Source organism: Hesperophylax consimilis, chromosome 28 (genome assembly GCF_061612785.1).
Source record: "Hesperophylax consimilis isolate HC1 chromosome 28, BYU_Hcon_1.0, whole genome shotgun sequence".
Lineage (NCBI taxonomy): Eukaryota > Metazoa > Arthropoda > Insecta > Trichoptera > Limnephilidae > Hesperophylax > Hesperophylax consimilis.
In genome coordinates, this window is record NC_142863.1 from 17,275,890 (window position 1) to 17,293,490 (window position 17,601).

At 38.5% G+C, this 17,601-nt stretch overlaps 1 protein-coding gene across 24 annotated transcripts in view; it reads right to left on the minus strand.

The window, feature by feature from the left end:
* Positions 1 to 17,601, minus strand: part of shot (dystonin-like protein short stop) — a 644,554-nt gene that overhangs the window by 46,151 nt on the left and 580,802 nt on the right. For all 24 annotated transcript variants that reach the window (XM_089648723.1, XM_089648721.1, XM_089648709.1 and 21 more), the window contains 20 exons: positions 17,425 to 17,601; positions 15,872 to 16,099; positions 15,554 to 15,688; positions 14,469 to 14,708; positions 12,783 to 12,953; positions 11,229 to 11,423; positions 10,256 to 10,387; positions 9,089 to 9,222; positions 8,458 to 8,650; positions 7,543 to 7,769; positions 6,822 to 6,966; positions 6,491 to 6,610; positions 5,737 to 5,934; positions 5,185 to 5,348; positions 4,754 to 4,853; positions 4,094 to 4,398; positions 2,574 to 2,735; positions 2,004 to 2,235; positions 1,479 to 1,667; positions 554 to 708 (listed from right to left, as the gene is read on the minus strand). In XM_089648723.1, coding sequence (XP_089504849.1) covers positions 554 to 708; positions 1,479 to 1,667; positions 2,004 to 2,235; positions 2,574 to 2,735; positions 4,094 to 4,398; positions 4,754 to 4,853; positions 5,185 to 5,348; positions 5,737 to 5,934; positions 6,491 to 6,610; positions 6,822 to 6,966; positions 7,543 to 7,769; positions 8,458 to 8,650; positions 9,089 to 9,222; positions 10,256 to 10,387; positions 11,229 to 11,423; positions 12,783 to 12,953; positions 14,469 to 14,708; positions 15,554 to 15,688; positions 15,872 to 16,099; positions 17,425 to 17,601 — 3,602 coding nt within the window. The remainder of the gene's footprint in view (positions 1 to 553; positions 709 to 1,478; positions 1,668 to 2,003; positions 2,236 to 2,573; positions 2,736 to 4,093; positions 4,399 to 4,753; positions 4,854 to 5,184; positions 5,349 to 5,736; positions 5,935 to 6,490; positions 6,611 to 6,821; positions 6,967 to 7,542; positions 7,770 to 8,457; positions 8,651 to 9,088; positions 9,223 to 10,255; positions 10,388 to 11,228; positions 11,424 to 12,782; positions 12,954 to 14,468; positions 14,709 to 15,553; positions 15,689 to 15,871; positions 16,100 to 17,424) is intronic.

Here is a 17,601-nt window from a genome sequence, read left to right on the forward strand (position 1 = left end):
TTCATTTTCAAGTTCTGTGAAAGATTTTTTCAAGTTATGTTTTTATTTCAGTTTTGTCAAGCAACTAGCCTCCAATGATATAATAACAGAACTTGAATAGGACTTTCACAGAACCCGAAAATGAACGTTGAAATTTGATGAATTGTTCAAATTCTCCGAAACAACCCGTCCAGTGTTATACACTAACATTTCCACAGTATATCACAAATCGATTATTAAAATATTTTCAGAATGGTTTATATGTGTTACACTTTTTTTTGCTTCATGTGAATGTTTCATATTTTTTGCAATGCATGAATATAAAATTATGAAAAAATATTGAGTATATAAATAAACATCAATTAGAAATAATGATGTCAGCGTATGGACATTTATACAGAAGGTTTTGATAGAAGGCAATCAATTTTGTTATCAATCTGATGATATGTAGTTGTGTTTGTGATTTTGAATTTAATATGAAAAGGGTAAATAAAAATCACACTCATTAACCTGAAAATCAAAGAAACTTTTTTGTTTATCCCTGCACCCGTAATTTTATGTAATTATAACTGACCTGTTGAGGGCTTCGACCTTGACCATGTGAGGATCGACCTCTTCCTTGAACTTGTTCAGCTGCGTAATCTGCTTCTTGACTGCGTCAATGTCGGAGCCAAGTGGTCCCATGCGGGCAAACTTGTCTTCGGCAGTCTCAAGGAACTCCAGAAGATTCTGTAAGAAAAAAAAATGATCAGCTAACTCCCGAGTCTGGTCAACTTATGAGTACCTACTCAACATGGCATAAGGACCCATTTCAATGACACAGTTCAAAAACAAATTCGCCTATATAGTTAAGCAAACTAATACACATATGATATCGACACTTTCAACAACTAATTTGATAAACACACCTTAACAATTTGCATGTCAAAATATCTTTAGGTTTTATCAAATTGTAAACCATTGCAGTTATTATTGCATGCAACTATTGTTAATCACTAACAAAAGTGTAAAAAAGTGTAACCATTTCAAGAACCCAATGAAAAAATCCTATTGGCATTTAAAAGAGTAAAATAAAATAAAAATCATCATGTTACATCCAAGGAAAAATAATAAGGTTCTAAATATATGTATATTATCACAAAGATGTGAGAGCAACCCAGAAGTGGATCAAAGAAGAGGTAGATAGACTCTGTGGAAGAGGATTGTAGCAGGACGGGAAGGACTTAGGACTGGAGGCGAATGGCGAGATACCACAGTCAGTAGAGAACATTTGTGGAGGTGAAATTCCACCCTGGGCGGCCCGTGCCACTTTGAGGATGCTGTGGAGGTTTAAGGAAAGGAAGGAGTGTGTTTGTTTAGAGAGGAAGGAAATATGCTAACTGTATGCAAATCTTGATATTTCACAAGAGGACCCTTGAAGGAAAACATATGATATTTGTGGAAGCTGTGTGAAGGGTAATTATAAGTAGAAACAACAAAAGTAGTTTGTTTTATCGTACCTGTAGGGTCTCGTGGAACTCCATGGCCTTCTCCATGGCGTCAATGAGGTTCTCTTCGCGACGTGCGTACAGAGCCGTGATGTTGTCCCAGGCGGAGTCCAGATCCTCGATGTGCTTCTTCACCTCGGGCTTATCCGGCTCTCCGCACAGGTTCATCAACTTGGTGCCTGTCTTCCTGACTTGCTCCACCTGAAAAATTTATAGGTAAATGTAAAATGTTGAATGTCTAAAATTGACAAATAACGTCTAAAATCGAAAAAATAAGTAAAAACGTATAAAATCTTCGTCTGAAATCGTTAAATAAAGACTGAAATCATCAAATAGTGTCCCAAATTGTGAAATAACGTCTAAAATCGTCAAGTATTGTCTGAAACCATCAAATAACATCTAAAGTCGAAACAATAATTTCTAAAATCGTGAAATTTAGGTTTTAAATTGTTAAATAAATCGTAGAAAAACTTCTAAAATCATTAATGACAAATGACATCTAAAAACAACAAAAGAAATGTAGAAGTCTGTTATTACCTCTGGTTTAGTGCTGTCGATCTCCTGCCTGATCTCTTGCAACGCCACCTGCTGCGCCTGGATAGCGCGTGGTTGCGCAGCCGGGGCTTCCTGCGCAGCCAGAGCCTCCTCCAGCTCGCGCAGGGTCTCCATAACAGCAGTCAGCTCGCGCCAGAACTTGCGCGCCAGCTCCAGGGTCTCCTCCAGAGAGCGGCCGCGGTCTCCTGTTGCCTTTTGGACCTCATTCCATAGACTGGAATAATTCATGTTTATTTTATAATGGAATTGGAAACCGAGACTGTTATGTTATAAATAAAAGCAAGGAAAGGGGCGCCAGTAGTAGGAGTGACGGCCACTATACTTCATATTGAAAATTGAGTTAAATTCAAGCACTGGAAGGAATGGGAAAAATACCCAAAATGAAAAAAATCTGATTTACTCAGAGACAATCTTAGTCAGAGACCACTTATAGATGAGGTTGGCTAACGATTTCATGAGAACTGTGGGCTTCAAATAGGTGAGAGCCTATATCCAGAGCCGGGCACCAGAATTCTAGTGAATAAGAAGATTATAAAACAAAGCAACACTCACGAGTTGAGTCGCTCCAGTTTCTTCTTGATGTCCTTGACGGCAGGGTCAGCCTTGTTGCTGGCCTTGTTGATGACGTCATTGGCAGCGCGTTTGACGGCAGCGTATGCCTCCTCGCGCTTGTCCAGGTCCTCGGCGATGGCGTTGTTCTCTTCGATCTGGTCCCTGGGAGAGGAAGAAAGAATTAGCCAAAACTACTAATTGCAAAAGACAAACTTTTACGTCTTTTGTAAAATGAGTAGCTATTCCACAAATGCACGATTCCTAACTGCCGATTAACATGTTTTACATTGTTCGTACCATATATTCAAGTGTTCAATAACTGGTGCACGAGCTGTCAAATCGGAATAGTCAACATTATGCGAAGTCTACTGTTTACAGAACTACTATTTGTAGCATCAATGATATGTTATGGAAGTTTGTTCCATGTTTCCGCTACTCTATTTACAAGGAAATGTTTTGTAGGATTGGATGCAAAAGATGTTTTGTTGATTTTTATTTGAGTGTCCATGGAGATTTCTTGAATGCCATAATGTCCAAAATTTTTTTTGAAAGTCTCACCAAGTCACCCCTTTCTCTTCAATCTTTTGATGTTTGTAATTTTAGTTCCTTGAGTCTATATTGTCTCTATATTGTTCATCTATTATCACAGCTCTTGGTATATTTGGGAATCATCTCTGTACCCCACAGACATATGAATATTAATAGACGAGAAGATAATGGCGAGGGGTAAAATCAACTGTTGAAGAACGAAGGGGGTAAAGCTGACTGTGATTCGTCAATAAATCAATCTGACAGTAAATAGGCATCTCGCATTATGATATCACCATTTAGTTCTTAAAAGTAAAATCTGCTTTTGAATGAATAGACATTTTTACATGGGAGCGCAAATTACTCGCCACGTTATGAACAAATTTGCTAAGTCCGAATTCGACAAAAAAAAATTCTTCTATTTTCAGAGTCGAATATTTTGTTTCCTTATTGAGTCAAGACACTTTTACGAATGTTCATAATTTACTTACCCCAGTAAACAGCACATCCCTGATTCTTGTGCACGCGGCTTTGTGTGTCGCGTCTATCGCGTGATAGTATATGTTTCTAAAACTGATCCATATTATACGATGTGAATCAGCTTACAACAAATTAAAATAATGCTTACCTATGGAATGTAATACGACAATTGGGTTTATTCTCTTTTTCACTTCTATTTTTACCAGTTTTCATAGCGCTAGCCATCATTTTGCCGTGTTATTTCGTAAAATGAACCGATGATGCCCCGACCATAGTTCGCACAAGAATGATGACGTCACGTTTTCTAAATTCATGGGAGGCCATACGCGAGCCCAGCCAGCTCCAATGGAACCGGTATGGGGAGTGGGGAATAATACGCTTTTAATCACTTAGGGCAGGTCTACTAATATTCATATGTCTATGCTGTACCCTGTCCATTATCTGTATGTTATCAAAAGATTACTTTTGGTGAACTAGAGAATTTAATAAAAATGATTGCAAATATCACTTACTCAATCTTGGGTGGATGGGCTGAAACAGGTTCCAGATCCCCAACCTGATCCCTCGCGCCAGCAAGTGCCCTCAGCATACCCTCCAGCTTGTCAGCGAACAGCGCAGACTCCTGCAGCGCTCCCTCCAGGGCCTGCTGGCGAGCTCTCAGCTCCGCACGAAGGGCCGCGTACCGTGCGCAGTCTCCCTCCGCAGTCTCGTGCAGCCGGTTCGCGTCTTCCTCGGAGCAGAGTGCGGACAGGGCCTCGCCTGTCTTCACCAGCTTGTCCACTAGTGGTTTGTGCTCGTTGATGGATTGCATCAGCATCTGAAGGAAGTCATGTTAGATAAATTAATATTTTCCTTTGTAGAGTCTGTCAACATAATTTATAACAAATTATGAGTATTTTTTATTAATTTAATGGAATTGACTTATATTCTGAAACGATCGAAACATTTAAAAATATTTTTGGGTTATTATACCGTGTAGCTAGGGCAGCGTTACAGTGTTCATCTCATCGTCTGCCCTGATGACGAACACTGTAATGCTGTCCAAAACTTTGGCTACAGAAAGAGAAAGCGCAAAATGGCATAGTAACCGAAAAATTAATCACAACTAAAATATTAAGCCGTTAAATTCTCAAATCACATTTAGTAATATTATGTGAAGTAGTAAAACAAACCTCGTTCTTATCTTGCTGAGAGGCGATTTGCTCTGGTCTAAGAGCTGGCATGGCCAACATTCCGATCTGCCTTTCCATATCGTCCAACCATGTCGATAAACTGCAAAATTCAAATAAACATTGTTCATAAAGTATCATACCATCATTTTCAGTTAATCTAGGAAAATTTTCAAAATAAATACAGAGCCCTAACAAATTTTTATCTTAAACGAGCCACTAGGCTATTAAAATTCAGGGCCCAAAAATATGAGATTAATTTAACATACAAATATATGGTCTGCAATAATGAAATGAATATACATATACATATACGTATATCTTTTCTGAATTAAATAACACTATATATGCCATCCATACGGGATGTAAAACTATAGTGTTTAATTAATTATTTAGTTGCAATTTTACACTCATAAATATATAAATAGACTTACTCGTCATGAGTATCGGCGAAATGCTCGGCCAGCGGAAGTGCCTGTTCCAAGACTCCGAGTCGGTCGGAGCTGAGCTGCCCAACCGTCTCCATGGTCTCCCGCAGCTCCTCCATCTTATCCCTGATGATAGACATGTCCTCGGATGGCTGGGATTCGCGAAGAACCTGAATGCCGAAGATATAGTATTATTATTCAGCCACCAAAGCCTCGGTTAATCCCCAAAGTAAAAATGTTGGGTAACGTCAATCTGATCTTCAGCTTAACTATTTTAAGACTGTCTATCTATCGGCACTCTAAGTCCTCTGTCATAGCAAACCTTAATGTATCGTTTATTATAAAAGCCAATGACATTGGAAATGCCATAAAACAAAAAAAAATTAAACTGAAGGAACTTTTGTCATCCAAATTAATTAGTTTGTGAAACATTATTCTTACAAATTTAGGTTTTTTATGACCAAAAGAATTTAAGATTTCATTTTTAACTTGACAAATGAATTGTTTATAAAAATTGATAGTTGCATATTTATTAATTTAAATAGTTCTTTAGTTTACCTTCTTAGCGTTGCTGATTAGGTCCCTCACTCTTGCGCGCTGCCCGCTGACGTCATCGTTGAACGCACGGTGCTCCTTGAGCTGCGCGCGAAGAGGTGGCGGCTCACAGCCCGGTGGTGCAGCACCGCGCAACCTTTCGTCGGCGGCGCGGAACCAGTCCAGCAGGTCATCCATGTCTCCGGCCACTTCACGTGAACGCTGGAAGAAAAAGAAGAAATTTCATTGATATGTTATGCACTGCAACCTCAAGAGACACATGCAGCTGTTAGGAGTGGAAAGCAACAACTAATAGCTGCAGGAAATGTGAAGAGGATGAAGAAGCATCTACGACGCAATAATAATAATATTTGGATGATTTGTATAGCGCCAGTTTTGTGCAAAATCACCTCAATGTCCAACATTGATGGAAATATTTAGAAGTAACTCTAATTGCTCCAACAGTTCGCTGAGGAAGCTAGTATATAATACCGAGGATAACAGGATACAGGACAAATACAGCTTTTGAGAGTGGAAATTAAACGGTGATATCTGTAGGAAATGTAAAGATGGTGAAGAAGCATATATTCATCTTTGATGCCTGGGAAGTTGAAAACCATGTTATGGAACCAGAAGACAAAATCAAACATCCAATGGCAATAAAGGCAGGTTACTGATGGGAGTTTGCTATGGGGTTATGGCCTTGGAGGGCTTTGGCCCATGGCCTTTAAGAGTGCTTTTGAGATCCAGACGGAGAAGTGATGGATAATTTATTTACCAGTTTGCTGAGGTGAAGTCTTTCAGCCTTCCTCTGGATCTGCTCCACGATGGCGTCGAACCTCCTGTTGTCCCTGGTGACGAGACCCTCAATGGTGGCGGCTCCTTCTCCAGGGGAAATCTATAAACAAGGAAGATTGATTCATGAAAAATTGGCTGAATTATTTAAAAAAATCAACCCAACTAGGAAGAATGACTCAGCGTTGTGAAAAAATTTAAGACAGCAAGGAAGATTGACTCAGTTTTGTGAAAATTCAAAACCGAAATTTAGAAGTAATACAAAAAGCAACAGAAATATCAAAGATTATTGAAAATGTGGTAGAATATGGTACCTGGCAAAGCTGTGGCCCAACCAGGTTGATGGCTTCTAGCACAGGTCTGTAGTGTTGCAGATCTTCCTCGAGTCTGACGATATCCTGCTCCCTCGGCTCCGCTGTCTGAAGAGCTGCCTCCGCGGAACTCATCCAATCTACCAGCCTAAGGAAATAAATTTTCATATTAATAATAGACAATCTTAAATTACAGGTCTCATCCCTGGAAAAAACAGATCTCTGGGAAAAGAGTTTGAATTTTTCCAAGCTACGGGTTAAGATTGCTCTAGTGTTGGGCTAGAAGAAATAGAAAAAGGCATAAGAGAAACAGAATAAAGAGTGAATACATGGCATCAAGAAACCTACAGGACCTACAAGTCCTGCATGTTATAGAGTAAAAACCTACCTATCCCAAACAAGCACAAAGTTTTGGCGTGCATTTGGTTTGTTACTCGGCGATATACCAGTGGGGGAGGATCAATGTTACTAGTTTTCGGAGCATCTTCCATTGAAATATTGGTAGAAGAAACTAATAAAAAATTGGAGCAGCGACTTGCCAAATGTTAACATGCTGATAATACCTAACACAGCGGTTTTTGCTAGCGCCAGGTGACTTTGGCTATGTGCCAGAAAGATGTTCAGAAAACAGGTCACTCAACATTAACATAAAGAGAAAACACAATGATTTTTTATTGTTTTTAGTTTTTTATTAATTACTTTAAAAGGAAAATGATTCACTTACTTATTGTGGCTGTTGTGGAAGTGCTGCAACAGTGGCAGTGCCTCGGAAGCCTGACGCAGAAGATCAGCTCCGCGGCTGCTCAGGTCTCCATACCTTCGCTGCAGAGCATCCAACTTGTCCTTGAGCTGAAGAGCCTCGTCTCCGGAGATGTGCTTCATAAGCTCCAGGCCGGATTCCACAGTGGATTCTACGGCCTCTTGCTTGGAGGCTATTTCCTCAGTCAATTCCTAGAATATTAAGAGTTGTTTATAACAATGGGGTATTTTCACAAATGTGTAGAATATTTAAAGTTTGTTTTCTGGTCCTGATCGAAGTAAGCAATGCTACTGGCTGCTAAGACAATCACCGGGAACTAGAACTGTTCCTACATGCGTTGGCTGGTGTGATGTCACAAACGTCCTCCGAATGAACATAAACAACCAATCACCAACAACTTGTTGTATTGTCGAGTGATTTATTCAAATCTGTATCAGAATTAACCATTGGGAAGGATTTTTGGCACTACAAACTAAATCTATCAACGGCACTTTTACAACCAATTAGGTATTGTCATATAACCTGTAATGTTGTAATACTAGGTGCCTCCATAAAACAAATATACAAATATCATTACGTCAGCAAATCAAAAATTGCATGCATAAAATTGTTCCAGAAGCGTCACAATGTCAATCATCAGGGCAGATGTGTATTATCATATGCTGTGTATTACACATCTGCTCTGATGATGGACACTGTATTTCTGTCCGAAACGGTGGCTAAAGAAGGAGGAAACGCAACACAGAAAATAAATTGCGATAATATTATTTCTTTATATTGACTCTATTTCTAATGATTTCGCTTCAAATTTGTGTAATTTTTTATAATTTGATTTAACTTTTGCAATTTGTAATATATTAATCCAGTTTTGTTACTTACAGCAAGATCATCCATCATCCTGAGCAGGGCTTCGGTGTGCACCGGTAATGGCCGGGCCCTCCTCAACCTCCGCTCGGCTTGGTCCATCCAGGCGCCCAGCTCCTGGTAAGTGAGCACTAGGTGCCTGAGCGCAGCGCGAGAGCGGTCAAGTAGCTCGCCGGCGGCCAGACTGTTGTCAGCTAGGGCTTGGTACCTGAAAATAAAAAGTATGTAATCAGGAATATACAATATATTGATAACCAATACAAGTATTAAAAAAAAATCATCACATTGCTGCAAAATAATTTTTGCCAAATTCATCAAAATCAACTTCAGGAAATTGATTGAATTGATTGAACTTGCTTGTTATATAGGTACATGAAAGCGATATAAAAATAGTTATAATTTTGAACTTCTTTCGTAGTAAAGATTTTTACTAAATGGAAAGTTAAAGCTCCATAGAAATTCTAGACAAAAAACGTATAAACAAATTTCATGATACCAGAACTCAACGTTCAATACCTGTAGTTTAATAAAGACAACCAAACTTGTTAAGTCAGATTTTAAATATATCTATTCAAAACCTTTATTTTTTAACCCGATACACCAGACTATAAGATATTTGTATTTGATTAAACATGTATTTACGAACCTGTCGGTAGCAGCCTGTAGTCTGTCTGCAAGAGCCGTGGCTTCGTCTTCTCCCACCAGCCCCATAAGGGTGGAGGCCGTCTCCGTCAACTCGCTGAAGTCTGGTCGCTTCGAGAGGATGTCCTCGTGGAGCACCTGTGTCATAGAACATAGAACAATTAACATTTGGTACAGTTTTGAAAGAGAAACATTTTATATATTCGCCCAAAATAACACTTGTAACATGACATGACCTAACAAGCATTTGATTCAAATTACTATACCAGGTCTTCTTGCAAAGCAATTCTTGCATCTTCCAATTAGAATTACTTCAAATCAATCAAATAATTCCACTGAATAGACAATACTAAGGACGGGTTGTTTCCGAGAACTTGAACAATTCTTCAAATTTCAAAGTTAATTTCCAAGTTCTGTGAAAGATATTTTTAAGTTCTGTTTTTATTTCAGTTCTGTCAAGCAACTAGCCTATAATGATATAATAACAGAATTTGAATAGGACTTTCACAGAACCCATAAATGAACGTTGAAATTTTATGAAATGTTCAAATTCTCCGAAACAACCCGTCCTTAGAAGTGTCATCTATACCGATTTTAGTATATGTGAGGCATGCCAGATCGGAAGATACTAGTTTAAATTGATTTTCTGTTCAATATTTGATCAATTTCACAGGAAAATTTAAGCTTACGTCCACAAAACACGTCTATCGATTTTCTCTGCAGCCGGTAATTTTCCGGGATTTCTGAGGTATACTAAATGAAATCATTGCCTACGGTACAAATGAAGATAATAATAATTTTTATTTATTTATTTATTTTTTATTTTTTTTTATTTTTTTTATTTTTATATATACAATAATATTATTATTGGGTTTATAAACACAGTTTATTTTTAAACAAGTTCTGCTGTGTAATTATTATTACGCGTGACAGCTGTTTCGCCCTCTAAAGGCATTATCAAACTGTACACAGTTTGTACACAGTTTGATAATGCCTTTAGAGGGCGAAACAGCTGTCACGCGTAATAATAATTACACAGCAGAACTTGTTTAAAAATAAACTGTTTTTATAAACCCAATAATAATATTATTGTATACATAAAAAAATAAAAAATAAAATGGAGTTCTACAAATTAAACTTAATAACAATAAATAGAAGATAATAATGTTACCTTGTGTTCTCGGATTCTCTGCTGAATCTTCTCTTCATCCGTTGGCACAAGCTCCAGTCCTTTGACCTGCCTCTCGGTGACTCCGAGCCACTCGAGGAGCGGCTGCAGCTGCTCTTGGAACTGCTTGGCCACCTTGACACGGAAAAAAGTTACGTTAGTTTCAGATAGTTAAATGTTTTACAGAAAAAAATTAAAGGTTATAACAGTAGATATGCAGGCATCTGTGAAGGTTGCGTCAATGAGGAGAAAATTATTTTAAAGAATCAAAAGGATTCGATTTTTTAATCTCTTCTTGTGGAACCTTTGGCGGGTTAGCCTAGAGACAGGAGACTTCCACAGTCATCAGGAACATAGAGAATTACGCTCTTCAAAATTGTTGTAAGTTTATTTTCAAAAGCTTTATGTTTAGCGTTACTAACCAAGTTAATTAGTGAACTGCCTGATTTCAACAAAAGAGAAGCAGTGCCGGTTTTTACACTCATACAAATCAACAACCCTTTTGTTGAGTGTCTGTCGATTACTGGCTTTAATTTAGCTCATCTATACGTTACCCAGCATGGAGCTTTGTATTGAAGTGGTAACAAAGTTACTTTAATTCTGTTTCTAGTGGACGGTAATCATAAAACATGCATTTTTAATCTCATTATCTGGTAAATGAAAAGTTAGGCATCCACAATAGGCTAACAACTGTCTGCCTACAGAATATCCTACAGTACTTTGGACAAGTTACTTGCTAAACTGAGAACTTGAACCTGGAGAAACTCTTGGTCACTGGCAAAGTGGAAGGCAGAAGGAGCAAAGGAAGATCACCAATGCGATGGTCTGATCATATATCCTTGGTTCTCCGTACAGCACAAGGCCACAAGGAGTGGACGAGCCTGGTTTACCAGAAGAAAGGAAGTGGGTTTCACGATCCTCGGCAATGAGGCAACGACAAAAGAATCTGGCAAAAAGTTAATACTTATCCACTTACTCTCATGGCCTGTTCCAAATCCAGCATTCTCTTCTGCGCGCCGTCGGTCAGGGCTTCAAACCGTCCCACCAGTCCTTTGAGCTGTTGTTCGATGGCGCGACGTTCGGCGGGCTCGCAGCCCTGCGCCACCTCTCCGCCCATGGCAAACAGGGATGACATGGAGCCCTGGCGATCTAGCAGCATCTTATTGAGGAACTAGGGAAGAAAAATAAATTAGGACTCAAATACGATACATATGAATGTACCAGCATAATCGGGAGTAATTTTGTCCCGGATTGACCGGCGCACCAGGGGAAAACGATTTATATATGTTATTAGAACTCGGAATACACGCTCTGAAGATGGGAAGGGTGTTGTTTATCAGCTGGCATACATGACAACCTAGAGCCTATATTCTAACAATTTTGTGTCTCTTGTGACCCAGATGCATTGTTTTATGAATTATTTGAATATATTGAGATTTGTTAGTTTTTTGTAGGAGAGTGGTAATTTGTTGTAAAGTTTTATGCCATAGTAAATGTATTTGTACTTTATACTATGTGTAGGGTCTTTTTGAGGAAAAGAAAGAGTGAGTGAGACCCACATTGCAGAAAGGAGGAAACACAAAGGATGAGCTGCCAGTTCTCATGTGGCTAATGTCACAAATGTGATCTAATGTAAGTTGAGATAACGACCAATTAGAATAACAAAAGCTACATCTGACACAGCAATGTTATGGGATAATGAAAACCAAATTATCATTCTATAGAGCCCATAATCACGTCCCATGGCTTAGCATGAAATCTTGTTATTATAAGGGATTGATAAGGTAATTAATCTATCGTTAAGTTTTATAGTTTTAACCTCTCAGACAAAGACATTTATATACTATGTGTTCCTTTGAGAACTGTCAAAACGTGATAATTTTTGTGTTATTTACGAGTTTTGCTAAAAGCATCATAACTCACGTCTTGGGAAACGTAGCCTCATTCTAAAAAATGTTTTGGAAAGATTATGAAATCCACTATCGCATTGTGTTATTATAAGTAAATATTTGCGTTTCTAAATATATATTTTATGAAAACGTCAAAAATATGTAAGAATCGATAACCATTATTTCAAAGCCGTGAAAAATGTACGTTTTTCTGAGTATCATAAAGAAATAACCCTTTATATATTGAAGAAATATAATTAAAAACTATTCGTCACCTCAAAATATTAACCGTCCAAACTAAAATATTTTTAATAAATTATTTAGAAATGCAATAAATTATGAACGAACAAGATGACAGATTCAATCGGCTTAGATAATGCAGTTCTACGTTCCATAGATATTGTTGAATACAGACGCGTAGCGTTATTCATTATCGATACTCTGTTTTTTAAATCATGGCAATCCGTATACTAGTGATGGAAATAAATCGATTTTTGTAAAATCTCGCGCGTTTACGTGAAAAGACGTTCTAATGTCTTGACCGCTATTATCATATTTACGTCTTTTGACGTTTTAATGTTCTGAGTGGTTAAGACATAAGATGCTTGAGGTAAGTGAAATAGATAACAAAAAAATTCTACCTTCTGTTCCTGCAGCTGCGCCTTGACCACCTTGTAGTCTGCACTGGGTGGCCGCTGTGCCGCCACCATGGCTTCAGTGTCAGCCAGCCACCTCTCCAGGCCGGTGAGTGCCTCCCTCAGTCGTCCGCTCTGCAGCAGAGCTGAGTCCAGTCGGCGCTCACGCTCGTTGGTCTGGAAGAAAGATAATACATCAATTAGAACACAAACAAAATATTAACAAGGTAAGGTTATGTTGGCAAAAGGCTCTCATATTTTACTTTTGAATGTATGCCAAGAGATAGTTACTAAGCAGATAATATGTGCACCTAAAGATTTCAGTGACTAATGTATAATTGGGATAGAAGGGTATTAGGATCTTGGATGCATAATACAGCATGTGACATTAGGGACAGTTGATCTCTATCAGTAAGCGCAGTCAGTTTTAGAACTAGATAAAAACATTTTTCGGCGGGCTTGCAAGATGATAAAGTCAAGAATTCCAGTAATGGTAAACAGTTGTACTTCCTTATGTACAAGGTGTGACGGCACGTACACAAAGGATTTTAAGCAGCAATTTGTGAGAAAAATAATTGGAGTAAACTCATATTCTATCAAACTTATATTCTATCAAAAGTCGCCACTGATCACACTGTAGCCCAGGCACATGATGGATAATGTGCAGAGATGTGCAAAATGGGTACCCAAAACCATTTGAAATGCAAAATGGAAATGGGTCAAAACTTTTCCATTTCAAAATGCAAAATGCAAAATGGTTTTTAGAAAAGCATTTCAAATGCAGAATGCAAAATACCTATTTTCAAAATGCATTGAAAATGCAAAATGGTTTCTTAGGTCAAACAATTAAAATAATTATAGAATTTTTAAACAATTTTGTCATTTAATAATGGACATCAATGTAGAACAAACATATTACATGATGGTAAGTCCAAAAACACTACACTACAGATTATGAAACCACAAAAAAATTGCGCGGGACTAATGTTGCCAACGTAAAAACATAGAAACTGCTATCTAATATTTAATATTACAGCGTCATGGCCCCATGTTCAGTATTTTTTTATAATGGTATCACTCAATTGCCAGGGCTCCTACCAGGGAGCACCTTGACAAATGTAAATTATCTCTCATAGCAAGGTTGAGGACCGACTGATATTTGGGGCTTATGAAAAAAAGATGAGTGGAGATAGTAGGAAGAATGTTGCAAAAAAGCATTTAAAATGGAAAATGCATTGAGAAAACCATTTAAAATGCAAAATGCAAAATGATTTTTGGAAAAGCATTTAAAATGCATTTCCATTTGAAATAAAGCACATCTCTGATCATGTGATATATCTCGTCTGTTACTGTGCTGTTGGAATGAGACAGAGTGCATATAACGAGACCCACTAGTCTGTGCCCAACTACCAATTGGCGAGGTGTAATGGAAAACATTTTTTGTTGTTTCGAATTGAAAAAATACATCATCGGACAGCAAATCAACAACAAATTCCAAATATTCTCAGGAATTTTCGGTCAAAATTCTTCAAGTAAGTGCTGTTACACCCTGTTTTGGATTCACATTATATTGATTTGGAACAAACAAGTTGATCCCTTTCTGCATACATGAGATATGTATAAAACAAACAACTACAAAAACATTTTTCCAACATTAAGTCAACATTCAATCACTCTCCAATATTGACTAACCTTTTCCATGATCTGGTTCCATGCGTCGTTCATCTTCTCCAAATCTCCCTCGAGGCGCTGCGTGGGCACCTGTTGGGCGGCGCTCTGCACCAGCTGTCTTCCGGCACGATTGGCCCTGGCCACCGCCTCTCCCAGCGGCTCCAGCGAGTTCTTGCGGGCTCCGGAAAGCTCCTTCTGCTGGGCGCGGATCTGCTCCACCTCGGAGCCAACGGGCTTCATCTTGCGCACCATCTCGCCGGCCTGGATGCAACGAGAAAATAAAAATTAAATAATGGGTTACGAGGTATCTAGAAACAATACCGGCAGTATACAGTGTAACCTGGCAGCTTTTTAATGAACTCTTAAAATTCTTACAAATTTAATTTTAAACTTTGTAAAAAGCAGATAAAAGTTACTAAATAAATAAAACAAAGTGTAAAAAATGTGGTTATTGGTTAGGTTATCATTAAAAATCGTTTCATCAGGCAGTCATAAAAAAATTTCAATGAAAACCGTTATTGTTATTTACAAACAATAAATCGTCTGACATTGAAGCAATTTTTATTATTTTTGTTTTGAATAACACACTAGGGTCCCAACTGCTTCCAACCGCCTGGAACCCGTGAGACTATGGCATCCCCAATTGGGGTATGTTGTGAAGCTGAAGATTGTGAGGAGGGCAAGGAAATCAGATCAACAAACACGGAAAATCCATTTTAAACAATGTTTCAATTCCGAATGGTGGTCATTCACCAGGGCGATACTATGATAGAGAGATACTTCCACATGTGGCCATAACTACTAAATGTATGCCTCCTATTCTATATACGTAATACACATCAAAAAGATAGATGCACTTAACGACAGGTGTAGAATATTGAAATAAGTGCAACATAACCTGGTCGCTGGTAAAGTGTTTGGTAGGAGAAGCAGACAAAGATCACCGGAGACTTCCGGAACATTCGTGTCCTTGGCTGTCCATGCAGCACATGATCATGATGAATGAAGGAGTCCAGTTCTCCAGGGAAATTGGAGTGGGTGTATCCTGTTTCCTCAGCAATGAGGAAACGACTAAAGAAGACGAACTTGGTTTTGAAGTGACTTACCTCTTCCAGGTCTCCCATGACGTTGTCATAGTCTGCGTAGAAGGCTTCCAGCTTGGTGAGGGCATCTTCCAGCTCTTGCTCCTTGCTCCTAGCTCTCTCGTCCAGCTTTCCGAGCTGCTTACGGAGGTTCTCCACCTTCAAGAAGCAAACATTCCCATTTAATACATTTTCAAATTGTTTCTTTTTACCATTGAAATTAAAATAAAATCTCCAATAAGATTTCCAACAATTTTGTTTTACTAAATCTTTCTTTCGAATAAGAATGAACTAAGAACGATCTCTCTTCATTAAAAAATATAGCAAAGGATAAAATTTTACCTGATCTCTAATCTGTCCCGCATCCGTGGCAACTCCGCTGTCCAACAGCGCTTCCGCTGTCTTCTGGGTGTCCGCTACATGTGCCGCGGCACCCTCCAGCTTCTTGCAGAAGCGGCCGAGGTCATCCAGCTGTTGGCGGATGACCTTGACGTCACGACCAGCAGGCTTCATGCCATCCAGGTCGCGCTCAAGGTCAGACAGGTCGTGCGACAGACCCTTGACTTGCTCCTGTAAATGGGGTTCAAATTAGCAAGGGCGCAATACAGTATAGTTAATTAATCCTGAACTTATTGCTATGTTAGTGCCTTGTGAACTTAACACACTTTGGCCGGTAAAGGTAGTTCTACCCGTTCGGTCAATTGATGCTTAACGCCGGGAAGGGTAGTTCTACCTTTTGCACCAGCCTCATTTTAATGGCAGAAAAGACGGAATTATTCAATGTTTTTATATGAATAATATATACCAATCTCTTTGTAAAGGTCCCAACTATATGTACATAATTATCGCCCGGATACAGTGTAGCGCCAGCGCAAAAAATACCAGCCAGAAATGTGTAAATTAAGGTGATTTCATATATTTTAAGTAAAATCTATTAATTTTGTGTTTTTTGGTGTTTTATGTGTATATTTACATAATTTATATACTAAACTCATAAACAGTGCAGTAGATTAGTGTGACTGATATAAATATATTTAAAATTATTGTACAAGAAAAAATTGAATAAGTGCATAATACAAGTAATATTGTATTGCATAATAGAAGTACATATTACAATTAAAATGTCACATCAAAAGCTGAAACGAGTCGAGAATTGGTGTTTAACAGGGACCATTCAAATGTCAAAAATCCATAATGGCGTTGATTGATGATTCGATGGTCCTCTATTGAGAGTCCGAAATAGCCCTAACTCTGAGTTTTTTTATTTTATTTTTTATTTTTTTTACAGTGAATACCTCACAAGAGTCCCAACTGCTCCCGTCTGGAGCCAGTGAGACTATGGCATCCCCAATTGGGGGATGTTGTGAGGCTGAAGGTAAGTGGGGAAGGGAAAGAGGAAGGTGGGGAAGTACCTGGCTATTCAGATCTAGTCACTAAACACGGCTAAAGCCATTTGGAGCAACGTTTCAATTCTGAATGGTGGTCTTACACCAGGGCGATACTGGTAGTATCTTCCACTCTGGAACGTGCCGCAAATATACTATATATTATTTTAATTAATTAATTGTGAAATAACACAAATTAATCAAATAAAATTTATTTGCGCACGCCGGGTTCGAACCCGCGACCTTCGGAATAGCAGTCCAATGCGTTACCACTGGACTATGCCGGCCGTCAATAAGTTTGAATTTGCCCCTTTATTTTGAATCTATCACTTGGACATTTAAACAATTTAAAAATCTACTAACTTCCAAAAGATAAAAGGGTTTGTAATTTGAATTCCCAAAATAAATCTGAAGTAGGAAATTCGTAAGGTTTATTATAACTATGGTTAATAATATATAACACTAATATGTAATAAAACAATTTAACAGCGATTATAAAAGAAGACTCACGTTGAACTGCGCTACGGCAGTGGTGGCGCTCTGCAGCTTGCCCTTCATGTCTCCCAGACGTGAGTTGAGGTCTCCGAGACGCTCCTTGAAGGAATCCGCGTCGTCCAGGAGACTCTGAGCATCAGCTCCCACATCTTGAGCTGCGGCAGATAGTACATCGGCAGTCGTGCGCAGGGT